General features: G+C 42.5%; 1 protein-coding gene across 1 annotated transcript; it reads right to left on the bottom strand.

Annotated features, from left to right (window-relative positions):
* Positions 1–1,205: 1,205 nt before the first annotated feature.
* Positions 1,206–19,079, bottom strand: LOC119722299 (GTP-binding protein Rhes-like). The gene is made up of 2 exons (XM_038192343.1): positions 18,225–19,079; positions 1,206–3,958 (listed from the first exon to the last, which is right to left on the bottom strand). Exons 1-2 carry the CDS (start codon positions 18,517–18,519, stop codon positions 3,393–3,395), a joined length of 861 nt encoding a protein of 286 aa, XP_038048271.1. The 5' UTR covers positions 18,520–19,079; the 3' UTR covers positions 1,206–3,392.
* Between the last annotated feature and the right edge of the window lie 8,297 nt (positions 19,080–27,376).

Below are 27,376 nucleotides of genomic sequence, written 5' to 3'. Positions count from 1 at the left end.
CCCCCCAGGATACTTCCCCCCCCCCCCCCCCCGGAAATCACTCCTTTGTCCCTCCTTAAATTCTGGGGTGCACAGTTCTAATTAAAGTGAGAATTTCGACGCGAGTCATTAGCATGAAAAGTACATACACAACTTAATTCTTTTAAAAGGGTGGGATCGTGTAAAATCATAATTGGAAACAAATCCCTATAATTCACCACACACTGCAGTTCTTTCTTGTACAACGATTTTATTACAATTTGTTTATGCTTGTCGGCAAAAATATTAAAAATGACATTTTTTTAAAACGTGTTACCACATTGCTGTCGTGTTGAGTTTGAAAACATAAGAACAAAACAAACAAAATAAAAAAAGGACAATTATATCACTGGAATTTTACGTCACAGTCACATTGGCTTATACGTATTTTGTCAATAATGAATCATGTATATTTCCACTGATCTGTCCATTCAGTTACAAACAGTTACGTCACTCATGGCACCATAAAATTGTCTCAAATACTGCACATCCTGAGCCACACATGATCACTGAAAGCTGACGATCATGAAAATTTGTGCTTTCAGAATTTGAAATCTAGATTGGTATTCGCTTGGTATTCGCAATGGAAGCTTCTTACCTGGTTAATAACCAGAAAAATTGGATTCTGCATCTCTAGATGTCTAGTTATCCTGCACTTACATTTGCGGAAAGTTTGTCCAAAAATGACTGCAGTATATTTCTCTAGATCAAGGGTCATGTTCTTTGCCCTTTTAATTTTTCCTAGTTATTAACCAGGTAAGTAGCCTCCATAGCGAATATCAAGTGATAAAAAAGTAGAGTTAGAAGTTCAGGAAACATAACTTACTTTAGCACGCAGTGGTGTGTGGCTCGCAATACGGAGAAACTCCAGTATTTGAGACACGTTTATGGGACTATGTCATTCAAAGAGCACCATTTATTAAGCAAATCGAGTCCCCGCCTCAACCCTTACAGTGTTTTTGGAGATTACCGACACAAAATCAGTCCAAAAACATTAATTACGCACATTTAAGCAATGATCATTTGACAAAACGCGGAAATACGATGAATGCAGTCACTTTGTAGACGGAAGCCATGTTTGTTTGGAGTCCTGACGGCATGCCATTGCCAGATCTCCAACTCCAAGCGATATCACAGGTACCAGACTAATATGGCGGAACACTGTAGGCCAATAATGTTTTTTTTTTGGGGGGGGGGTCTTTAGGTTAGGGTGGCAAAACTGTCGAAAAAGGCATAAATGCTATAATATCTAAGATTGGTATACAAATATAGTTGCACGTTCAACTGAGTGTAAATTGATTTGGACGTGTTAAGGATTCCAACGACCGTGGGCGTCAATCACAGTTATTTATATCACTTTAGGATATAGGCCCATGCTGGTCTTTTCCGAAAGGTGACAAATTAAAAGTTAAATTATCATGCAAAATAATTAATTTACCATTTTGCTTAAGTGTAAAGAGATTTTCGGTCAGCAGCACAGTCACACTCACACACGATGAATAATCATAACATTTAATTAGCACAACCTGAATATTCATGTGAGGTCAGGCACGTAACACAAAGCGCGCATTTCATTGGTCAGAGAGTGTGGATGGAAAGATCTCGCGAAGCTTTGTTTTAAGCACATCATATCACCAGTAATATACGTGTAAGTAGAGCACACAATGTGAACTGACTGATTTTATTTTACCAGCACAGAAATTTAGTTGTTATTTCCGGACATATCCGAAGCAATAATGACATACCGTAAGTATTACGACTCCATAGTTTAGAACAAATACAATCGCTTCAACCAAGAAGGCCCATTAACCAAATTGTACAAAATTAAACCATTTTTTGATAAGAATTATAGTATAACAAAAAATTTGTCTGAACAATAACACCAGTCAACCCTTCTGCGCCTGTGCATGACACGTGCCCACAGAATGTACGTGCATTGGACGAGGCAGTAAGCTGCCCACAATGCTTTGGGCGCCTATGATTCCTTCACAAAATTTTGTGCAAGAAATCAGCCCTTCCAACAGCGCCCTGTTTGCAACAAACGCCATTATTATAAAATCGAATCCAAACAATACAAAACTAATACACCTGCGGCAACCAACTTGTGGCACAAAAAAATCTCTGTCATCGTTCAAAGTCGCGTCACAGTCATTACTGTATCGCCTTGAATTGGTATCTTAATTACATCCTTTTGTTCGCTCAATATACAGATATTTCCGTCTTTGGTCCGAACGCGCTATAGATCAATCCGACAGTGTCGTCCGTCCGTTTTCCGGCGCGGTGCATGCGGACAGCTGCCTGCCGCCGAGGTGCAGGTGAATCGCAACCCGTCACGTACACTTGTCCACCAAATCGTAGGCACATCACGTCTATCCTGTGTGAAGTGTAAGGTCACTGTACAGTGTTGTCGGGGTCAGCTTTCCGGGGGAATCGATGGTTCGGTGCGACGTGAGAGGCGTTTTGGGAAGCAGAGAAGCGTTTTCAAGCGACAGACAATGCGGCCGGCTATACTCTTTTACTCCTTTGCTCTTTTACTGAATCCATTCTACAAAGTTCAGCTTGAACCCTCACAAAAACTCTATACCTGTTTCGTCTGCTTAATGGTAATTTGAGTTAGTCTGAACTGTCATCATTTACAGTCAGATTTCACCCGGAATCCAGGTCAAATTGACCTGACATTTGTGAGGGTCAAAAGTGTCATTTTGACACTTTTCTGGGTCAAAAGTGTCATTTTGACACTTTTCTGGGTCAAAAGTGTCATTTTGACACTTTTCTGGGTCAAAATGACACTTTTACCGAGATATCCTGATACACATGACCAGGAAGATTTGGACTCAGATAGGTGTCATTTTGATCCGTAAAAGTGTCATCTGACACTGAAAAGTAGTCAAATCTGAGCTGGTGTAGCGTGAATATCCAACTCCATGAAATGTGGACTCATTGGTAGTATTACGCATGCGTAAGTACGAGAATATGTTATTTTTAGGATCACATACGGGAGAGTGACCTGTCACGTGCGAGGGATTAACCAATAATAGGGAAAAGGGGTCCGATTTTCATAGGAATCGGATTTTCATATGACATCGGGACTCAGTGTACCAGAGTGCTTGAAAAACTGTTGGTGTATACTGGTATTAGCCACGTCGCCCGATGGTGTCAATGTCACGTCCTAAAAAGGTGTCTTCAATCGTCTAGCGTCACTTTCGTTTTCTTAACTTCTCAAATGGTCATTCACTGGACAACAATAAGGCTTTGGTTAAAATGAATAAAACGTGTCAAGTTTACAAAGCAGGTTTTTTTTCTTATAGTACAAAACATGTTCACTTCTCTGATAGTTCAGTTCAGACGCGTGATCTCAAAATGTCCATTCATTATCACTGTATACAGCAGGCGATCTTGCGTAGTTTCTTTTGGATACTGCTCCTGTCATCGTCGTCGTCATCGTCGTCTTCATCCTGACTGTTACGATGTACCTTGGAGCGCAACTGGAGCAGGTCACTCCGGACGCTGGGTCGCCTGGCGTTAGGTGACACCATACCGCAGGCCTCGCTGAGGCGCCTCCGCAGGGCCAGCTTGCCGTTGCTGCTGGGCTTGAGGGCCGGGCTGCTGCTGGCGCTGATCTTACGGTGCAGGGACGGACTCATCTCGCTCGGCATCTTGGCGTTCTCAAACAGCGCCTTGAACAACACGTCGATGTTGTGGCACCTCTTGGCCGAAGTCTCTACGAAGGTGCACTTCTTGGAGGACTCGAAGGCCCGACGGGCGTCCTCAGCGTTCACTTGCCGGCTGCCCTCCCGATCGCACTTGTTGCCCGCGATCACCATGGGAACGGACTTGGCGCCGTTGCCGCACTTGGTCTCCAGGATTTGTTTGCGCAGGCGCTGTACCTCGCCGAATGAGTCCTTGTTGTCGATGCTGAAAACGAGGATGAAAACATCTCCTGGAAAGAGTTAAGAGAAAACACGACAGAATGAATAGAAAGAAAATAGTCTTCCACTTGACATCGCTTTACCAAAGGACATTAACAAATATTGTCTGCAGGACAAGAGCGAGTTGCACTGAATGTCATTACTGAGACCTCAAGATTTGGAATGGTATTTGAAATTGTAGACTGTCCAAAACTTAGCACACGCGTGCACCCTTACTACTAAGACAGACAGAATGAACACAGTAAGATATATCTGCAGAAAGATCTTTGGCTATAGGGCCATCGCAGATTGTGTCCTTTAAATACAATACAGGTAAAATAACAAGCAATTTTCAAAATTTTCAAAATGGCTGCCATTGCTTGTTATTCTACCTTTTTTTTTCAAACGGGGATAGCCAAATATCTTTCTCATGTCATACTTTGACTGTGCGCCAAATGCCATGTTTGTGTCATCAAAAGCACAATCCCATCACCTATCTGCCTTACTATACGTTACTACAATTTCGTCGCAACTTGCAAAGAAAAAAAAACGTGGTTTTCTCATACGAACTCATGGGACAGTGATAGTTCACGTGACATTGTTACAGTCCATACAAGGTTTAAAAAGAAAAGGGAGAGAGAGACTAAACATAGAACTCCGAATTCCATACGACATCGGAATCACAAAACCACAGACTCATATATTTCGTGAATAAAAACAAAACAAAAACCGAATAAAACATCTGAAAGCCTACATAACACATGTAACAACTCACACACTAACGGACATATGTATCGGCAATAACATTTCAACAAACAATCTTTAAAATACAATTATTCAGTACGTAGCTTTGTACAAATATTTTGTCAGAGACGACACATCATTTTCCAGAGGCCTGCGGTGCAAAATCTCCCTACAGATATCACGCGGATGAAAAAATACTAAGCCGATTTGGAGCCTGTAATATTCAACTTCACACACAGAAAAACGTGTGCTGTGTCATTTGGCTGATTGTGCCTCTAGGCCAACACGGCGATACTTCACACTTCGCGACCCGGCCATATTATTCATCACGCTCAATCTATCAACACATGCATATCGGTTTCCATTGCTATAGAGAGTTCTGGCAAATAAAATACAAACCACAAACTTAATTTGAAAGTTGGATTTGGGAAGAAGCGATTTGAGTGGCACCTTTACATCCTCAGGTGATCTTAGGCAGATTTGGAGCGATGATGGAGATCGTCTCGATCCGAGTGGGAAAACTAGTCGGTCATATAATAGTCTAAGACGAGATGAGCAGTCCTTTTATCAAAACAGAAATGGGTTTCGGGAAGATTTCCAAATCTCAAATGCATGTTGGAAATCAGCCTTTGCTGATTTTCTAAGAAAAAATATCGGGACTATTTTAAATCAGAATCTGTAAGTTTAGTCAAATTTATAAGGATTTGAAATAGGGTGGGTATTGGTAGGCCCTAATGTTTTTTTTATTAATATATTTCCATTTTATGTTGCTTGATGATAAAAAATATTACCTGTAATTTTGTTAGATCATTTTGATTACAAGAAAGAAAATTTGAAGATATTTTCAGGCATTATGATTCTCCCAAATATGATAGAGACATAATAATAAACTAGAAAGCACCCAGAGAGCGCAAACCTCCGCCTAGGCTAAACAATTCCCGCCATATTGCCAGTACAGCTGAAAGAAATACTCGCATAAATGGAGAAGAATCCTTAAAAGAAATTCCTGGATCCAGACCCAGATCCGGAGCACTTCCAAAATCTAATCGATTTGTACTTGTACGAAGGACCACCCCTAAATTGTTTTCATGCAAATCTGTCCATAACTTGTTTGAGCTACCTTGTTAAACAGACAAGCCAACCAACCAACCAACCAACCAAACAAACAAACATGAAAATCCGATGAAAAACATATTACCTCCTTTGCAGAGGTAATTAAGATAATATCAGTGGTGAAACAGTGCATAACATGAACACGTTTTTTCCCCAAGAACACGCCAACATTTTGAAATTGTTTGTGCGCTTTTTCATATTATAATTCGCTGAATTTCCCCCAGCCCAAATTCAACAACAGAAATAAACAGTCCTGTATCCTCGAGTCAAGATCGAAAAGGTTTTCGAGCGGTTCACCAATATTTTATTAAAGTATCAGATTTCTGTCACGTCCCTTAAGAAAATCCATCAATTCCCCTCTGACAATAGCGAGCGGGAAGGAAACAAAAATGTGACTTCCCGTAACCACGAGAGGTTTCCAGTAAATACGCGCTGCTTTCAACGAACCAGTTCGAAAACCTCTCAATAGGGGTATTAAGTGGTTCGGCCTCTTGGGGGCAGCACACACAGAAAACAGCACTTTGGTGTCGGGTTGCCCGGTGCCTCGAACTCTGCGTAAAGTACGCCGGCCGCCAGGTTTCAGAAGAAAGAACAACGACCTTTTCAAAGTGAAGAGGAAATATTCGACATTGTTGGGGAAGATGATTGATACTGTAAAACGAGCCGATACGGGGAAATTCTATGGCAGTGTGATCTATGTGTATTGGGAATTACTACGGAAGCCGGCATTTGACTTTCATCATCATAGAGACCCGGGCTTAATTGTTCCACGTGACCCGGAAGTAACTGCTCGCGCAGCCGATAACTTTGGTTTTAAGTTCCAATAGACAGACTTCGCAGTTATTAGTTTTGGATAATCAGCTTATAAAGAGTCAAGAATCATGCTCAAAATATTACCATCAACGATTATGCATTGCTTTTGGTGAGTTAATTCACATAGGGCTAACACTGATTTAATTCATGCGCTTTTATCGGTTTGGTAACGCACGGGTCAGCAACCAATCATATTGGCTTCACTTAATTTGTACACGAGCCAACTAGTCAATTAAAATGGACCAAGCAATAACACATCAATATTGCGAATGAGAGTTTCTAGTCCTTAATCCGCAATCAGTAGGCCTACATAGCCGTTGGAAATTGCGCAAACATACGGAGACATGCAGCTCCATTCAATTTTGCAGATAATACATTAAAAATTGCTTCACTTTCCGGTGATTTGTCAAGGGACAGGCCGCCGACAAGACTTGAATATATATCTTCTAAAAAGACGGGGTTTTTTTCTCAAGGTTGTTTCCGAATCTCATCGGAAGTGCGCAGTCATCTGCGAATCTTAATCAGGTATAGACCGAGTCGAGATATCTTTGCTGCATGCGCGGAAGTAATTGAATTGTACTTTGAACGTTACCATCAACGTGGACATTTTTTTTCATTCACTCGCTTTCGCAACGAGAAATCCTTTTACTGAATGAGTTATGAGATAATTTCTTATTGGCGTGCTGTGTCGTTTGAAGTTTACGTACAATATTGGACCAATATGGTTCGACTGATGCAGCGAAAATCCGCGTCCTTCAACTTAAAGGGGAAGATACTCAGATTGGACAAACAGTTGTGACTGTTCAAATAATTTGGATTAATTTTAAATAACACTTAAGATGCGGTCTCGGACACATCAATAATAGCAGGTTCAGGTACCTGACAAGCATGTACCTTATAACAAGGCATAAAGGTGTCAAAATTGAACCGATTTCGGCGGCTGACAATAGTCCACATTCCTCACCAGAAAGTGCTCACAAGCGGCGAAAAATTGCAGTTTTAGTTTCAAAAAGTATAAAACAACAACTTAAACATCAAAGAAAACAAATAAGAATGTCATATAATTTTTTCCTCAGCATTAACTTGGATTACAAAATCTGCAGACTTATAAGAAAAGGCATCTTAAAAGACGGAATTTACACCAGACGTCTTTTCTTTAGAAAGGAAATGGCGGCCCTCGTTGATTGGGGAAGTGTGGTCTACTGTGCCCAGTGTCTACTGAGTTAGTGACTCAGGATCAGTGGGCAAAGCCAGCTGCTGGCCATATGTTGTGTCCTTGGGCAAGCCACTTCATTCTGACTTGCCTCTCTCCACCCAGGAGTATAAATGGGTGCCGGAATTAGCTGGGGAGCAACCTGCGATGGACCAGCATCCCGTCCAGGGGGAATAGAACTATTCTCTTTCGTTTGTTCGTTTATTTCATGCTACTGAAAGCGGAGATAAACGCCGGCAAGATGGGCCGCATTGGCTCGTGACAGACTTTACTTTTTACTCGTCGATTGGGGATCACAGGACTAGACTTAATATCAATCTGCAGGTCGCAGACATATCCCCCGGATGCTCAACGCCACGTACAATAACGAATACACATCGCGTCAAACGACACTTCTTGCATACCGGTCACGTTCGTGAAAATAATGTTTTCAATCCCCGGGGCCCCATTTTCAACTTGGCTACATTCTCAGTCAAGCCGACTGCGGTTGATTAACTATTCATACAAGCCTTAAGCCATCTCGCATTCTGATTGGCGCCAAGGCGAAGGAGACGACGCTTTAAGTGGTCAGCAACTGCATGCACCGCAGATGAAACAACCTCAACCATCTTCCGGAATTAAAAACCAAGCTAGCTTTCTTGATTCTTATACACCGTCGACTGAACTCGAGTGACCCTTCGAGAAAGCGACAGTGTTGACCTTGCTCGCTTTTCCGCCCATTTGCTGCTAGTCATGCATGCGTGCACGATCGTTTTTTCGCGATACCGAAGCGTACATTTACCATACAGTTACAACCGGAACTTCTTTGAATACAGCCTGAAAGTATGTCAATTTGTCTTTGAGCTTCTGGACACCTCCGCGACCTTTCTATGGGCATTTACACGGGGTTGCCCTTTCTCTTGCTATATAATTTCTGACATAATGATTTCTAACCGTAATCACCCCCGAGAAATATTTATGTTGAAATTTTATCTTGGCATTTCACAAGACAAATGAGATATAATGGGTAAAAACGAATTTTACTTACGACTTTACACATCCGGATTTTCGTACCTAAGTCTCCTTGTTCGAACACGTTTGTTTTCACATCGTGTACTTACGTGAGAACGAAAATTATAACCGGACGCCAAGATTTACCTACCTACATCCGATGGATTATAGATTTAGTCGGGTTTGCGTGAAACAGTTCTTATCAATCTACAGTTTTAGATTTGTAAATGAGAATCAGTCCTTCAAGTTTATTAAAAAATATTGTGTGTCCCAAAAGACATTCGTCTTCTATTTAAGTTTCGGTTTTTACTCAATTACCACCACAAAATTATTTCACAAATTTTCATCTCTGTACAAAAGCTCCGAGTTCCACTAGGCCTACTCCACATGCATTTTAGATTTTTGGAAGTGAGAGGTCAACTTTTGGCAGGATATTTTTTCTCTTTCACGTCATGCGATTTTTCAGTTTCCATAAATTGAAATGCTAGTAAAAATTTTACGAAGGCCTTTTCCGAGGATGATTTCCTAAGAAATCAATGTAACAAAAATCATTTAAAAAAAAACTCGGACTTTTACACATTGTCTTATTCGAGGGTAGACAGTGTCCCGCCCCCACTTTTGAAGTCCAAATGACAATGGGGTCCGGGAACCAGACTAATTCGAGTGGTCCGGAAGCGCGCCACCAGGAGTCAACTTTCAGGCTCTATTCCATGGTAGATTTTTGCTAGTCTAAAGAGAGAGTCCAGCAAATGTTGCTAGATAAGTCCTCTTTGTGCTTGACTGATTGAATAAAATTGTGTGCGTTCTTGGATCAGTTTCACTAGGATTGACTTGTTTTGTTTTACATGTATTCTGATGTGTAGTTCATATATGGAAACAATGCTGGGTCGATATCGAGTGACAATCAAACTGACCTGATGTAAGCTTAAACAGCAATCCCTGTTACAAAGCTTCGCTACAGACTTTATGCGTTAAAGGGAATATACATCACTTGCCTTTGCTGTAATTTTCAGAAATGGTTCGGATGGATTTAGGGGTTAGTATTTTACAGCAAAAATTGCCACACTGATGCTGGGGAAAAACAGAAAACAATTATTGCTGTTCTTTTAGTCTGGTTCCCTAACCCCACTTCAGATGAAACGGAGCAATTTATAGAAGTCGGGGAATTGTAAGGTCAGGAAACCAGTCTTGCTGGCTTGCACCCGTTTACCGATGTGTAACCGATTGCAAATAAACTAAATATGGTAAATTGGGGGCAGTATTTGAAGAACAAAAACCAGGGTTTTTTTTCCAACGAGTGGTCGGCCGACCATCGTTGGAAATTGATACAAATATTCAACTTTTCTTGAAAATGATAGCACACCAGATGCTCCGATTTTACAGGTTGTTGGAATTATTCTTCACTATAACGGTCAAGTTATGTATTTCACAATGTTTTGGTAGTTTTGTTTTTTGATGTGTACAAATGTTGTATATTGCCTTTAAGGCTGAGTTAGAGGGTTGTGGTTTTGTTTTAATTGGATGATGGAATGAGTGAACCTCAAAATATCAAAGAACACACTCTACGATGTCTGCAACGCGTACCGGTACGTCTAACGGTCTGAACAACGAATATAAAATACTCAAAAATTTGACTCATTCAAATACTTTCAAGTAATGTGCTCCCAAATTGAGCCATTTTGTTAAAACTTGACCAACACTATGCAGTGACTTTCATAATTACCATCCACATATAATACGATATATTATTCTCTCCATTAATTCCAGTACTCAGATACTATCATATACCCGCTAAACTAACAATATCGATGGCTTTCTGGTTCTAATGATATGCTGTGTGTCTACGTGCTTGCGTCCGCACAGACCAGCACGCGCACGGACGAGTCTAATATGGACTTATCGATTTCGAGCCATTGATCGTGTGGTTTAATACCGTGGCTTAACCAACGGAACACGATCCATCCTTGCAGCCTATCGTGATAAATAGACCTCCAAGTAGCGAGCCATAATCTACAGCCTTGAATGATTTTGTTTTGCGGTAAACATAAATTAATTGAGACTTTTTTTGAAATGCAACAAGAAAGAACGTATTTTGCAACAAATACCACTCATTAAGACTGTTTACCGTGTGGCAACCCGTAAATGCAGTTCTGCTGCCAATGCCTAATTTTTAATTCAAAAATGATACATGTAGTTTCACAATATGCTTTCTCCTTAGTATATATATGTAATATCAATTAATCGATACTAGAATAAGGTATATTTATCAAAACACGAAAACAAAGGTGTTCAATTCAATTCAATGCAACATTTATTTCCAAATCATCCAAACACTGTAATAATTACATGAAGAAAATACATATTATGCATTAGCTCAAATCTAGCGCACTACTTATGGTTTCAAAATAATTGGAGGGCAGGAATCAAGTGAAGAGCCAATTGTTTGCCTTGAAGAGGGGACGGGTCAATAACTAGAAATAGATCATGGAGAACACGTACATATAGCTTTCATATATCTACTCTATACTATTTGTTTAGTAACTGATCCTACTTTGTCCATTACATAGTTTGCCGTTCCCGTGTCATTAACAGAGAATTGCTACAACGGTCACGCAGCGTTGCAAGACAAATTTGCTTTGTTCCCGCCAATCCATATTCCAATCGGGGCATCGTGCCGTGCTCGAAGGTCGATAGTAGGACCGATATATCACCCCAAGAGAATTGTATACATATTCACGGGCCACTACAACGGGCACATAAACTTTATCGGGCGCTGTAGGCCTGTTTACTTTTGAGGATGTAGTACGCGAGACGTCACGAGGCGAACTGGGATTTAATGGATACTTTAGTGGAGAAAGAGGATGCAATAGAAGATATATTGACCCGAGTTTGGTCAGGAAGTCCCCTTAGCTTTCTGTTTGTTTTGCTTGGACCTTGATTTCGTCCATCCATTAATGTAGGGGCCTACGCTGAGTGACAAATACACTGAATTTTATTTGGCAGGCGGTATATGTAATAGGTAATTGTAAAGATACCAATATCAATGGGTTTGGTACGGAAAAGCCACAAATAGACTGCCTTCTGAAAATTAATGGGCTTGTAACTTGGACTACTCAGCCTTCGTGATTCACCCAGTGTTTATCTTGCTGAAATGTTCCGTTTGCGAATGGGGGAGAATTGGGAACTGGACGATTTTTGGTTTACACGCGCTGCTCCGTTCGTGAGTTTTCGGTCAAAATGGCGGCGCATAACGGCTTCCACTTTCTACCACACACAGTCATCACCGCAGCTACATCGCGTCGTTTCTCGAATCTATGAGTCATTATCGCGGACCACAAAAGGGATGCATCGGCAGTTGTTATGAATACCACGTTGGCTTGGCAACGGGCAGCCAGCGATATTTTTTGAAGGAAAGCACCGGAGGCACTCTTCTTGTGCGCGAACTCTATAGTTTTCTCTCATCTTTTCGGTCCTTTTGTTTCTCGTCCCTGAGAAAAATGAGCTCTTCTCCGTGGCTCCAAACGAGGAAGGGAAACGGCACTCGATTGCACGATGGGCCGTTTATGCCGTAAAACTTAAACTGCAAATATCAGCCTCTTAAATGGTGATCGTTTCGGCGCCAAAATCGCTCTGGAAAAGCTAGCCTCCATCCCTCAATAATTTCTGACACACAGATGCATACACCTGCACGAAATTGTTCATTGTGAGTGACATGTCGGGGTTTCTTTTTGGTGCAGAGGTTTACGAGCTTCTCAGCTCGTAAAACGGCATCATATAGTGGATACAAAGAGCAGAATCGTTGCAGAGATTTAAGGTGGTAAATATCGTCGGAGGTTGTACGGAGGTGCTGTTGATCAAGGTCTTCGTGTGATTGAAAAAGTGCCACGGCATTGGCATGGTGCCAAACCACTTAATCGAAAAACTGTCTACCAAAATATTGATGTTGTTAAAAGGACGCAAAAATATATCCCGTTTTGGGGATAAATTTGCCATAACCGGTAAATGCTTTGAGAATTATAACAACACGTGATGTTCAGCACTGTTGGCGTCGAAAACATTCATTTTAATAATTGATATAATTCGGTCAACTTGATTATTCACACAATAGCTGTTCAAAAACTATTAGCTGGATCAAACAAAACCGAAAGCAGCTATTTACCGACAAGACTATAGTTCGATATCAAGCCAACTTTACAGGTGTTTCTTTCAGATTTCAAAACATCTATGTACTCTTCTGATGGTGTGGCACAGCTGTTGTCCATATGGTATTTATTAATTTAAAACAACACTGAAATGTATGGGGGAGATCTGGGGGGGGGGAATCCGTGAAATTGTTTGACCGCCGATAAACTTGAGTTTAAATTGACCACTATACTTACAGTGAAAATAAACTGCAGTTCAGGTTGCATTTTTGGTTTAACAAAGATGTTTGTCCAGTGTATACCGACTGAATTATTCGAATTGCCCATCGGTGTTCTCTTTCCAGATGGTACTTTATACTCTCTTGCATTTCAGAAAAGTATGAATTAAAATTTTAGATTAGAACTTGTGTAACAAGTATTATTGGCTGCCCAGATGTTGATCACCCAAATCGAATATTCCACACCATAAGTTGGAATGTAGCGTGTATTGGCCGAAGCACACGCTGAGTTTCATCATGCCCATGCTGGAAGCGCTCATTGACTATTCAAGATCGAAGACTGTTATACGGACGAAATCGAGCTGAAAATAGAACCGCGCACGGACCGATTTTCGGGTCAATATTTGTAAGTTCTTTTCGGTGTGGTCTGTCGCCTACAGTGACAGTCGAGCACTCGGCTAGAATACGAAATTAATATCACTGCAGCCTGATGTGGCGAAATAATTTCCAGAGATAGGCTATTTACCAGGTTTTCAAAGCGGAGGCTTCGCAAGTACCCTCGGGCCTTGGCGACGGCTTAGAGTTTTCATTGGGCAAAATCCAACGCGCCCGCGTGAGCTCGACGCATGCGCACTCTGCACAGGCAATGTAGGAATTTATTATAACAAAATCATGGCTATGTAACCAGTGAATGGTGTACCTTTCTCACGTAAGATTTTGTGAAAGAAATGAACCGTCATCAACAATCCTAATTAGGGCGGTGGCTAAACGAACAAAAGCGGATGCAGCTTGTGAATTTGTGGGTAAAAATCGAAGGTTGTTGAAAAGTGTTTTCCGCTTTAACCCCAACTATAGCAATGGTCCTAACTATAGTCGAGACACGCACAACTATAGTGGGGGGGGGGGGGGGGGTCCAAACTATAGTTGGGGTCCCCCGGCTATATAGTCAGGACGATGCTTTAGTTTGCGCAGAACACCGCCACCAAGAGTTCAAGTTACCCGTGCCGATTTAACTTCAAACCAGGTAAAAAAATAATCAGTACCCGGCTATAACAGACTTCCCCTGTTAATTTTTTTTAATAACATCACACAGTGAATGACCTTTGATGTAAAATCTGCAGAATGTATTGTGGGCGTACTGTTTCACAGACTGGCACCCCGCGGGGAAAATAAGGTGAACTGAATTATCTATTGGAGTTATCCCCGAGGACACAAATGGGTTAATTGTCAGTCAAGGTGCCAGACCATGCATGATGGATATGGAGCCGAAGATGTCTGGCTAACATCAGCTCGACGTTCAGCAATGGCCACGAATGACGCCTGATACACTGCATATTTTGCTACGGATTGGTTTTGTTTGTATGTTATGAAGCTGGGATATCGATATTTGACCAATTTGAACGGTGGACAATTTTCAGAGTGCAAAAGGCACCAGCTAGGCCTGGGAACCAGCTAAAAGACTGTCGCCAATGCCATACTGCTAATGTATAAAAAAAAAAAACATTCAGTGCCATGTTCTCCACCAGTTGTCTGCGCAATGGGCTGTATCATTCTGCTTGCCAGTGGGTCAGTGCAAATTAGATCATCCATTATTCATCTCTATAGTCAGATTTCAGGGATCTCTGAGTTCATTACGGAACAAAACCGGTAAGCTTCTGAAGAAGCCGGATCCCATTAAGTATGCAGCGCGCTCTCATTCATGTTTCAACGCGGACTGTAAGTCGTCAAGCGTCGCCGTCCGATCGACCACGCGGTGTAATGTAATAAAGGGCGCTGGTCGATTCTCCTGGCTGTCATTTCGCGCCAATTTATCTGCCAGAAATAGTTACCTTCACAGGTTCACGTGTTTTTTTGACAGGCAATAAATAAAGTAGTGCACGTGACATCGCCAAGAATTGTGTCTGGATTCTGAAGAACAACTTATGTATGATAGAAAGCCTTTAAAGGAGGGACGGCTTACCGTCATATTTTGTCTTAAATATAATCGAAGGTTCTCCAGAGTAGCAGGAAGTACACTTTCGAAAAACCTGGGTCGGATTCGACCACAATCCGGTCAAATTTGACCGACACTGCTCCGGGTCAAAATGACAATTCTCTGAGTCACTGCAGCTGGGTCATGCTGACCAGGAAAAGTATTTTTAATTGGATCATCGAGTAAGGTTTCCTTTTTACATTTAAGACAAAAAAAAAACATTTTGAACCAGAATAATTTTAGGTCGAATTTGACCTGGATACCGGGTCAAAAATGACCCAGGACTTTTAAAAGTGTATATAAAGAATCTATGAAAATTGCTAGCTTTTAGCCAAAGTGAAGTCTCAACCGCCAACGCATCAATGATGTCATTTAAACGAGTTCACGGAAGTTCATCTCATTGTACGGTCGGAAAATGTTAGTGCAATGTTAATGTAAACCAATTAAGTGAAGGCGGACGCCATTTTGATACAAGTAGTTCCTTGTCTCCATGACAACGCACCTCAGGCATGTAATCCTGTTGTTGTGGCGCTATACAGGGTGCAAATGGTGCAACCATGCCTGCGGCGAATCAGATGGACTCTCGACTTCTCTGAATGCGTGCAGCAACGCTCGAGACCTCGTTAAAATTAGGCCAGGCCGCCCGCCCGTTATAACCGTTGCAACTGCCTGGAGCCGGGGCGGAAGTTCAGCCCGGAATGGAATTACCCGCGCGGAATTTTATTCTGCGGGTAATTAGAATATTAATTTAATTTGCTGCTGTTGTTGGTCTGTAACCACAAGGCCGGCCGCCATTTTGGCGGGGCAGGCTCGTCCACTGAACCTTTAATTTGCATCCAAATGTCACGTTCACCGAGTTCCGTTTACACAATAATATCAAATTCTGTCATTATTTCGGTACCAATAGCAACAATAATAAAGAAATAAGGGATGATCAGATAACATTATACATCTCTCAAACCGTACTTTGATCACTGATTATCTCCAGAAAACGACAAACACATCCATTATACATGTGTAATGTCATGTGCGTTTACTGTTGTTATATCGCCTCTTTTCTCGGTGCCAACTTGAAAGTTGAAGAGTGCACAGTTTTATTGACGGCAAAATAAAAAATCATACTTCAAAGAACGAAATGAAAGATTGATCATTGTTTGTTAAATAAAATGATGTGACGAATGAACGAACAAACAAGCAAACAAACACCCCAACAAACACCCCAACCACACAACAAACAAACGATCAAAAAAGCTAATACAACATCTCGTCAATGACAGCGTAAAAATTGTATGAGTGGATTAAGCTTGTTCAACTACACTCGCCATGCGTTTAATCTTCCACAACGGCTGATGAAAACATCTTTCAGCAATCTCGAATTTCGGCCAATCTTACAGAGTCGCCTCTGCTTTCACAGATCAATGAGCGGGGCCCTCGGTTAATGAAATACACGCTCCACGGCCCTCCCCTTGTGCCATCACAAATCAACGCCTAGTCCTCCCCGGACAAAAAATAAAACAAACTCTCTCCCCCTCGCGGCTGCTTTCATTTTCTTTTCTGCCCCAGTGCGGTTCGGAAATCCCGTGTGAATTCTTGTCGATATCAAAGTGAACGTAGATGCAAAACACCATCTTCTATTCCTACCAGAAAAAAAGGCCTATGGAAATTTGGAGAGTTTTCATTCACACTTTGCCATTACTTTCACCATCCTCACATCCATAAATCACCACAACGACACCGTCAGCACTCTTACCACAACCGCACCACTACGACCTCCATACCAACCATCAATGCATGTGAATACAATTCAACGTTATTCGGTACAATCAAACTTTATTTAAAACAAGGTTTGAAACATTCCAGCCTGTGGGTTATACTGTCTGTATAAGCAGAGCAATACAAGTCTGGCAATACAATACATTCAAAACCAGACCAAACAAAAATCCGTTTGAAAATTAAAAACGAGACTTTATCTGGTGTTCAGGGGTAAATCCAAGTCGTGCGAATAACCGATAGCGTCTGCAACGTTATGAATAATGAGAAGAGAACTGCGCAGTAGTGAAGAACAGATAGCTTGCATGCCCCATCTTTATCAAACAGTTAACAAACCATCAGTAATTTGCGCTTCAACGTTAGTCGAAAGTGAGGCGTCTTGAACGAAGCTGTTAATCTGCAAATGTATAAATGCATACAAGTCTGGTTGGCAAAGTGGTGGTTTCTCAACTCTTGGGTCCCGGTTTGACTCTCATTTAGACAATAATGTTGATTGAGATTTGCCTACCAATTTCCCCATGTAAATCGTTCGGACTCCCACTTCTGAAACGGAACACTTTCATTGGTTTCTCCGTCTCCATTTGTCAGGCTTTCGAGAAACAATACACGCGCGCATTAGGACCCCGAACTCTCATGATTACCAACAAGACTCCCAATGAAATACAAGGATACCCTTATCTGTCTGATCAGCCCAACGCACGTCTCATTATAAAAAATGAATTGCAAATCGAAATCATGTGTGTGCGATGAAGCAAAATGATTCGGGGTTCGTGCAAGAGCGGCGAGTTTCACGATTCTAAGATCGTCATGGAAACGTGGAGAGACAACCGGACTGCTTGACTGACTCACGCGCGCTATTAAATACGTGCCCGTCGTGATGCCTAAACCGGTAGTGGTGTCTACCCTGTAACCAAATGACAAAACTCGTGCACATGAGCGTCCTCGCGCACTTGCCTACTGCGATGATGCACCCGGATGTAAGCCTATATTTTACAGTAGTTACACTTGGTAAATACAGTTTTGCATACACTTGGAAGGGAATATCACAAGAAGCCAAATTCAATTTTCAATTGTATATTCACTACAGAAAATGAATAGGTAGCAATACAAATCTGTACTTTAAGCATCATTAACAATATCTCCACCAATGAAAACATCTTAGAGTGGAAACAAAAGATTATACTGGACGTTCCTAGTGGCAAAATACCTATTACCTTCCCACAAGTGAACCGATCAGCGTTCGATTTTTATACCTACGAGACATTTTAAGTGTTGGAAAAAAGCAAAGTCAAATAGACTATCAAGTGAAATAGAAACACCCACCTGTTAAAATGGACAACTTCTTGATCGCTGGAAATGGATTGTTCCCGGAAGTGTCCAGAATGTCCAGTTGGTACACGTGCCCTTTGATTTTGTAGATTTTCCTATGGAAGTCCTCGATGGTGGGCGTGTACTGGTCCTCAAACTTGCCGTTTAGGAATCGGCTGACGATGGCCGTCTTGCCCACCTTGGGCGAGCCGACTACCACCAGGCGGTAACAGTTCTCCTGTGGGGGGGCTGAGACCTCCGAGTCCGGGGTGGAAGCCTTGGACGCCATCGCCATGGCGTTGGCTGGCATTGGCGTTCCCCTCCACGAAGGGGGACAGCGTCTGGACAAGAAATGACTTCAGAGTCTCACTGGCTACAACTCGGTTGACTGTTCCGTTTCTGCGATAGCCCTAATAAGAGTTTATCACGTATGCAGAGCACACAGACCCGGCAACGATCTGGAATTAATCCAAGAACGACCTGAAATCAAGACGGCGTCCACTGGTGTAGATTAACACCACGCCGGGCTCTTCTGGCCGGAGGAACGACAGGGTCTAGGTGATGAGAATGTGATTCCGACACGGAGATGCCTCACCAAGACCGCTCGGATGAAGTGTCTGATGATAAACAACAGCCGACAGGTCACAACAAGGCGTGGGTAGATGCCCAAAATTGGAAATAAGGACGAAACTGGTCCGAAAAGTACACAAAGCCAAAGGAGTTTGGTAGATACGTAGGCGGCGATGGTCCAACTTTTAAACCAAATTTAATCTTGAAAAGACAATGGCTCTCCCCTTCTAGCCAGAATGAATACAGAAATTTTGATGACAACAGTCTGTTCATACAATCGTATATCAGTAGCCCGCCAATTAACCAAAGAGAAACGATGCGCCGTCGGTTGAGAGAAATTATCAAGGTAATGATGTATGCCGAGCCAAACTACGGCTTTCAAAGGAAAAATTATTTTCCAGCTAGCGTCGGTGACTCACCGCGCACGCGACTGTATTAGAATTCCTCCCGGCAGTAACAGGATCCCGCGTGCTAGCGAATACAACACGCAGCTCTGTGTGCTTCTCCAATCCCATTGGTTCGCGGGAGGCACCACTTTGGTCACCGCAGAGGAGAGGGCGCCCTTGCCCCCGATAGCAATCTGCGTGGATGAACTCGGTGGTACGGTGCGACCATTGCACGCGCATCCCCATACAGCAAACAGACACACAGGCACGACCTCCTTTTGTAAGGCACGTATACTGGCCGTCGATTTTCAATTACCCTCTCCGCTGCTCCGCTGATAAATTAAACGCTCTCAATATTCCGCGTATGCTGTAAGCTCCCCAGAACCAAGAGGTTTTAGCCGATCCCCACAGAATTAGCGAAGGATTTTTACTGAGAACAACTCTGAGTGTTTAGAAGGTTCTCGACTCAGCAAAACTGAGCACGGAAATTAAGAGGCAAAGCTCAGCCAGTCTTGCCAGTTTATCCAAAATCATTTCTGCCATTGACGTTAACGAACTTTCAACGAGAAGCGTGACTTGCATCATGCCACGAGGCACTATCGTGAGCATACTAGATCAGTGTGCTCCGACTCGGTTTGTGTAGACATGATGAACTGAGCGGTCGATCGGGCGCTTTAGCATTAAGTACGTAGCTAACACAACTAACAGACGAAAAGCACCATGAATGATGGATTGCGCTCGGAATGTGAGCAGACGTGATCGAGGTCTTTCATTATCCGACGAGCAATGTTCGGTAATGGGAAAGCGGGCACCAGTCTAGCCCGGCCCTTGAATGTTCCCCGCTATAATGTATATTTGTATACGCCCACTCCAAGTTCAATGCAAAAAGGTAATGCGGGGTGAAGCAAGCTGCTATATAGAGAAGTGTCGCTGTTCCAAGACGGTTAAATTCAAACCGCAGATATGTCATTAAACAACATATTTCTTCCTAAACGAGGTGCAACGATGCATACCAAACACACACATAAGAGGACAACCGCCACACACACTATAGACGAATCAGGGCACGTGATTCCGTAACATTTACGAGGCCCCCTTCAATGGAGAAGCCATTATACACGCTATTGTACAAGCAACTGCCCTGGACGGATTATCCGAACAATAGCTAGCGCAATGCTTTCGCCCAGTGGCGTAAATCCGTGTCGGCGAGTGGGGATGGGAGCATACCGTAAAATCCTAAAATACCCGGCAGTGAAAAATCGAAAAGGCGGGGGTGGGGATGGGATGGGACACCACGTAATAATAGGGGGCGCTTTTCATGATACAATTGCACATATACAAACTTGCCGCTTACGTCCATGAACCTTACATCAAAACGGTGCATTCAAAACTTTTGTACTGTTTGTTCTCCGTTGTTCAAAACTATTTAGCACTTTGGACCGCAGGAAAATTACAAGATTACCTAAAAATCGGTATTTTGGGTTTCTTACCACAACAATCTTGGGGGGGGGGGGGGAGAGATGATCCAGTGGCCCATGCCCCAGGCCAATAGGCGTGTGTGTGTGTGTGTGGGGGGGGGGGGGGGGGGGGGGGGGCGAGGAGGGACACCCCGCAATAATAGGGGGCGCTTTTCATGACAATTGTACATGTTGTACAAACTTGCGCGCTTACATCCTTTATTGCATCAAAACGGTGCATGTAAAGCTTTTGTACCGTTTGTTCTCCGTTGTTCAAAATTATTTAATAAATTTGGACTGTATAGGAAAATTACAAGTTAACCTCAAATCGGCATTTTGGTGTTTCTCACCACAAAAATGGGGGGGGGGGGGAGATGCTTCAGTGGCCCATCCCCCTGGTCAAAAAGTGTGTGGGGATATTCTCCCCATCCCCTGCGTGATTTTATGCCCTTGCTTTCGCCAGTGAAGGTGGCTTCCGTGTTGCAAGTGATAACATGCCCGGAGAGGTCTGTATACGAGTCTTTGTGGAGGGACAAAATAAAAGAGTGCTTGGATTTTGTGTAAACAAGAGTGGTTAAAAAGACGGGCCGTGTGTTTGTTTTATTATGTCTCTCGCTAAACATCGAAGTGCCACGGAACCAAAACAGTCCTGTTCAACCTGCAGATGCAGACAACATTTTTGGAAACCAACGCGCCTGAAACCGTTATGTTGCACGTCATACGTCAGTGCATGGTGCCGCCACTATGAGGTATCCTCCTCTTCAGTTGTCTGGGCTCCGTGCGCGTTTTTTTTTTTAACTCACCCTAGTCCAGTGCGAATAACAGAACCTGTATACAAACTTCCTGCTTATAACAGTTCAGTAAATTGCTACCAATCAGGCAGACATAATTTCCCGAAAGAACGTTTGGGAGGAATATTGTGATTAAAAATTCCGCCGCTGTTGTACGGCGGAAGTGGCGTCTCGGCGCGCCCGCGGATCGGAACGGAACTCTCGGAAGGCTGGCCGGCAAGCAAGACAATGGGGGAGGAAAACAGCAGCAACATCCCGGAGGAAAGAAGATGGGACCACCAAGGATGATAAACTCTTCCCCACGACGGGAAAGACGATTAGATAACGCTCGGAGGAACTTAAATGGCGAGCGAATAGTGGGAGCGATCAAGGAAAGATTAAAACTAGACAAGGCACTGAAGCGTAAGAAAACTCATCCTAGAGCACGGAAAAAAAAAATCAATTTAGTTGATTCAGATTGGCTATTGACATGGAAGTATTTTCACGCATCTGGTCTACACAATGGGCCAGAGTTAGCTTTTTCATTGGCGTTACGGGGTAATCCTATACAATAGCACTGCCCAGTCAGTGAGTCAGTCAGTCATTGAGTGAGTGGGCTGAGTGGCGTATTGGGTGAAACACTCTGGGGCACTTGGGGTGCACACATTTTTCAAGGGGGCACTGAAAGTAATTGAACTGCGGCTTGCCCTTTTCGTTTTTGGACCGATAAAGCATGTAGCCCTATATGGATGTATATGGACGTAAATGCTATAGCTGATATACTTTTTGAAACGCAAAACCAGGGAATTTACGCTCCCGTTGTTACCAAATCTTACCAATAATTTTTTTAAAAACTGGATTTTTCTGTTGTGCTTTCTGGAAAAAGTAGAAACAAACTCATCCAGGTCCATTGCCTTGGCTCTTTATTAGGGTTGAAAATGTTCCTGCAAAACTAACTCATTCGTAAAATGCCTGGAAATCATCTTGGTACATGGATAATAATATAATGCGAACAGGCCTATGACCAGTTGCGTCAGGCTGGTGAGGGCCAGCGACGGTCCCCTCTGTATAGCTTAGTCAAATTATTGACTCAATGGATTTGTTCATTCTATACTAGAAGGGCTTTATCAACCTAAAGAAGACCGTATTTCTCTGAATCGTACTAAAATGACACTTTTTTTTTATTTGAACACAACTTGCTGTACAAACCCGATTTGCTTTGTGTTTAATGGTTGGTGTCCTACGAATCATGGAGCATGGTTTCACGCAGTCACGGTGCTTCGCGGTACCCCTTTTCCGATTTTGAGTTTGATTTTCATTTGATTTTTATCCAAATTGTCGTTTTACTTAACAGTTAAACCTCAAAATTGCAACACCCTGCCCCGGGTAGCTACGACATCTGTTGGCTTTGGATGTCTCTAAACCATGGAGCTAATTAACGTCAGTTTCGTCATGACAGTGGGTTTTGTTCTCAATACTTGGAGCAGGGCCAATAACTTGCAAACTATAGCACATCCGACTCCGTCACCCAAGAATGAATGTACAAATTATAAACAGCTACAAAAAATTATGAAGAACATACTCACGGGGAAGAAATTTCTTGCGAATACCTCAGCTCAGTAGTATGGCATTTCACTGTTTCAAAACTTGCAATACCATCAACTTCTAGCTCTACTTACGGCGAGCTGTGTTCGATGTGTTCGTGAAATTCAAAGTGCATGCACTCGACATTGTAGTGCACAACCATTCGTAGTTATTGCGGACGTAGTTTGCCTAATAACTTTGGCATGACAAAAGTGTAAATAAATGACGCACGCATACGTTATACAAGTTGATACATTACTTGCCATTGTGTACACCAGTCAAAGCGTACATTTCGACGGCGCGGTGTAAAAACGGTTTTACGAATTCCTCAAATAGATCCTAAGTCATGATTATCTGTTTTTTTTCTAAGTGAAACCGATAAAAACAGTTATAATGTATCTGCATGCCACCGTGACTTTTTTCTTCGGAGGAAGGGGGAGCTAAAGGAAAGGGAGTGACTGGCGGATAATGAAGAGAAGAGATTAATCACTAATCGGATAAGGGAGATTTATTGTCAGTATGGCAATCTGTCACGTATACCTGTCTGGCGCTAATACATTAAGCTGTTAATTGGCTTAGCTCCTGAGAGGCTATTCCAGACCATCCTCGAAAATCTCTCAAACAATCACTTTCACAGTCGTCTACGAATTCCAATTCTTACAACAGTCTTACATTTCTGTCGTAAATAATGTTATCGCGCAGAGTTCGCGGTCACGTGGGATAGTATCAATTTCGCGTGTTATCTGAAAAACAGTCTTCAAACGAAGAGCCGAGAAGATTGCACTGCAACAGCCGTCGGGTGGGCAAGGGATTAGAGATGACGCGAGTGATAATCTCACCCAATTGGATTATCTCGTTGAAGTTAATAGTCTAGAGGTGGGAGTCATTGACTGGCTGTTCCCAATAAGAAACAGAACGGCCTTCTCTCGCGTTTGAAGTCGGATATTGAAATTCAGAGAAAAGAGAATTTACAATGAAATAGGTATCTTCGTTGATGAGAAAGATGGGCTCTGCGATAAATGCCATCTTACAATGCAGGGTGGGTGATATAATTATATCACGTACAAGCATCCTAGAGAGGGTGCAGCCTGTTTTTGATAACTGGCCAATTTTATTTTCGTCCATAAGCATATTTTTCTGAGCAAGTGACTCACCACTGATGAAAGAAGCAACAGTCTCACAGTTTCTATGTGCACAAGGAAGGTTTTGTTGTTTAACATGTACTCGCGATTGCTCAACGGGAGAGTGAGTGAACGAACAGGGGCTCTAGCAACCCCCCCCCCCCTCCCAAAAAAGCGAATGTTTTCTGGCGCAGACTTTTCTTTTTACGTTATGAAAAAAGGTATACAGTACAAATCTCGCTCTAATTTTTTGGCAAATATACCCGTAGGTCCCATATAAATAACCATCAACAGTTAACGATTGGTCTACCTACTCCCAGGTACCGTCTATTTTTCTTTCACGCTTTCTCTTACTGGCAACGCAGTAGAGCCTATAGATTGTCGAAATGAAGAGATTTATAAGATAGGAGCAAACGGAAGGCAATACGCGCGGAAGGAAAAGAATTCGCTTCCCCGTCCTGGTAACTCGAGAACCACGGCCTGGCCTCATCTCCAATCTCGCCTGGCCTATATCCATGTCTTTGCGGATAAACGGATACGAGCCTCGATCAATCCATAGTCCGAGATGCCCGATAATAGTCCCACCATCGAGCAGTCAGGATTTCGGAGAAAAAGCCGGCGGTAAGAAGCAGACGGTGTCACGGGCTCAGCTTACCCTCGTGATGGAATTACCGCATAACAAACACACAGGCGCATGGTGTGTTTTCCTAAGGGTGCACACCGGTAAATCCATTCGCCAAGCTCATGAATAAAAGTTATACCCTCAAAATATTCTATATTAGAGAGTTCTGAGCGCCGTAAAATTGAGGAATTGAAGAGATATGGTAATGAACCGCTGGCCCGGACTCGGGGCTTCCAATTCTGAGCATTTTGGATGCTATTGGGCTCGAAAGTGGCGCTATTTTGCCATGTTGTGGAGGGACCGTTTTTCAAGATGGCTACTTTTCCGCTTTGGGGAAAATAGGGGTCGTCTTCTTTGGGTGAGAATATCTCGACAAGTCAATGGTCAACCCACCAAAAAAATGAAAAGAAAACGAAAGATGACATGTTGATCATCATTTTCCTGTGCAGCTTGAATACCTGTGAGAGTTCTGAGTATATTAAAAAGAATTTTGAAGTATGGGCATTTAGCACTAGTGTCTATGGGAATTTATTTGCACTGTTGCATCCCTAAGAAGGCGCAGGCGCACGCATGCGCGCTCGCGCAAAGGGAACTCTCATCCCGGAGACGATGGTCAAACTGGCATTCCCACGAGCATGTCGTGGCAAGATCAATATACTTGGAGGAATAGTGGACCGCGAGTGTGACTGCATCGGACTGGGGCAGACGGGCCAGAATTGCCCCACGGGTTGAGACGGCTGTTTGACGGTCGAAGATGAATATCGCCGACACCATCTTGTGATAGTACAAACAACCACCGGGTGTTGAAAAAAAATGCGATTATTTTCAGGATAACAATCTTTTCAGTTAGATAGAATTTCACAATGAGACGTATTTTGAAATGACATCAGCTTGAGAATTACTTTATCACAAAGACTTTGGAATCACGTCTTTCCATCAATAATTCAATGAAAAACAAAATGATCCCGTATTACAAAATAATCGTTGTTAATGTAATATAATATATTTCAAGCACTGGAAGTACTAGGCTTGCCCGGTAGTGCAGTATCCAACAGTCTCAGTTCGGGACAGTACCGGGGGAGTCAGTCAGCCAGTCAGTGATTCAGCCAGTTGGTGATTTAGTCAGTCAGAGGACTATTGGCTGGCCCTTCAGATCCGGCAAAACGACGTAATATCTGTGGAGAACAAGTGAAAACTTTAAAGTTAAAGGCCTCATGATCATTACCATTTAGTACAAAAGTAACATACCGAATTATTATCAAAAGGCTTACTTGGAGTAAAGATCATACTGGTATAAACACCCCGTGAAATTGTTTCGTCTGGCTTGCTGTCATTTAGAAGAAATCAAGAAATGTAGGCGATTTCCAACGATCAGTCCATTGACCGACTTTTGGAAATAAAGACTTAATAGACAAAATCGTGTTTCGTGTTCAAAAGGTTGTGCATGGTTTTCAATTGTTTTTTTTCTTTCGAAAAGTGTACTGGGCTGAACCGCTGAAGCTTCGACAGGGAGTTAGCTTTTGAACATTCTTGTTTAGATTTTGAGTGGTATTATTAGGCCTACATTGGCAACGAACAAAAAATGCATGAAAAGCAAATGATCCTATATGCCTTTAGGTTGATTTTAGAATCTAAGAAGGTACTCCGAGAAGGTGTCAAGAACTAACAAGTTTAAACGTCGAAGTAGGTGTAACATCAAGGTTCAACGGCATCAGCTTTGCGAACTTACAGGTAAGCAACTAATACACGAAGAAACATAAACCATAATGCAATGAAGGGATGGGCTCGAACCATCTATGCCCCAAAGTCCTTAAAGTTATTAACGGACACCATTATTCTGTAAAACAAAAAGTGTTTTGCCGATTCAAAGGACAACAGTAGGCCTACAATGAGTGTATTAAAAAACAATCTAAATTTCAGCCCAGTAGATGTCATACTTTTTAAGAAAACTGTGAAAACACATCTTCATTTTCCTCGAAGCAAAGAATATGATTCCGTTGAAAGTACGATGGTTTGGTCCTATAACCATCTCAAGGAAATGATGGTTAATTCCTCTTTCCTCGAAAATGACAGCATACTTGGCACAATGATTTCACAGGATACTTGATCCTACTATTTACTTACAATCAAGTAGCATATTTCATGATGTTTTGACAGTCTATAGACTATGTACCTTTAACAAGTTTCCCGGTTTCACTCTCCGAAAACCCGCGGCGAATGCCCGCTCGCTGCAAAATATCACCGAGCCCATCATCCGGGGGCAACATCGATATAGCTTTCCATCTGATGGAGAATTAAACTGACTGGCTGTCGCTGCCGGCAGCCAAACAGAGAAAAGACATTACAGGAGGGGGATTAGCCGGCCGGTGTTGAAAACTTCGCGGGAAAGACACGGACTTACCGGGTCAGGGTGACAGAATTGACCGAAATAGCCCCGGAGAGGCAGCTGATATTACGGCCGGCAAACTGATGTTGACTCGCTACGGCTATGTTTTCCAACATTGATACTAAATTATATACCGTTCCTGGACAAGAAAATGGTTGCAACAAGTTACAAATTTGTTACAGTTTTGTGTTGTTATACGCACCATAATAACTCCGGCAACAAAGTGTTTATCAATTGGAAAAGTTAACCCAAACCGTCTCGTCTAGTTCAG

Source organism: Patiria miniata, unplaced genomic scaffold (assembly GCF_015706575.1).
Source record: "Patiria miniata isolate m_02_andy unplaced genomic scaffold, ASM1570657v1 HiC_scaffold_15, whole genome shotgun sequence".
Classification (NCBI taxonomy): Eukaryota; Metazoa; Echinodermata; class Asteroidea; order Valvatida; family Asterinidae; genus Patiria; species Patiria miniata.
This window is presented reverse-complemented; position numbering and strand designations above follow the sequence as displayed.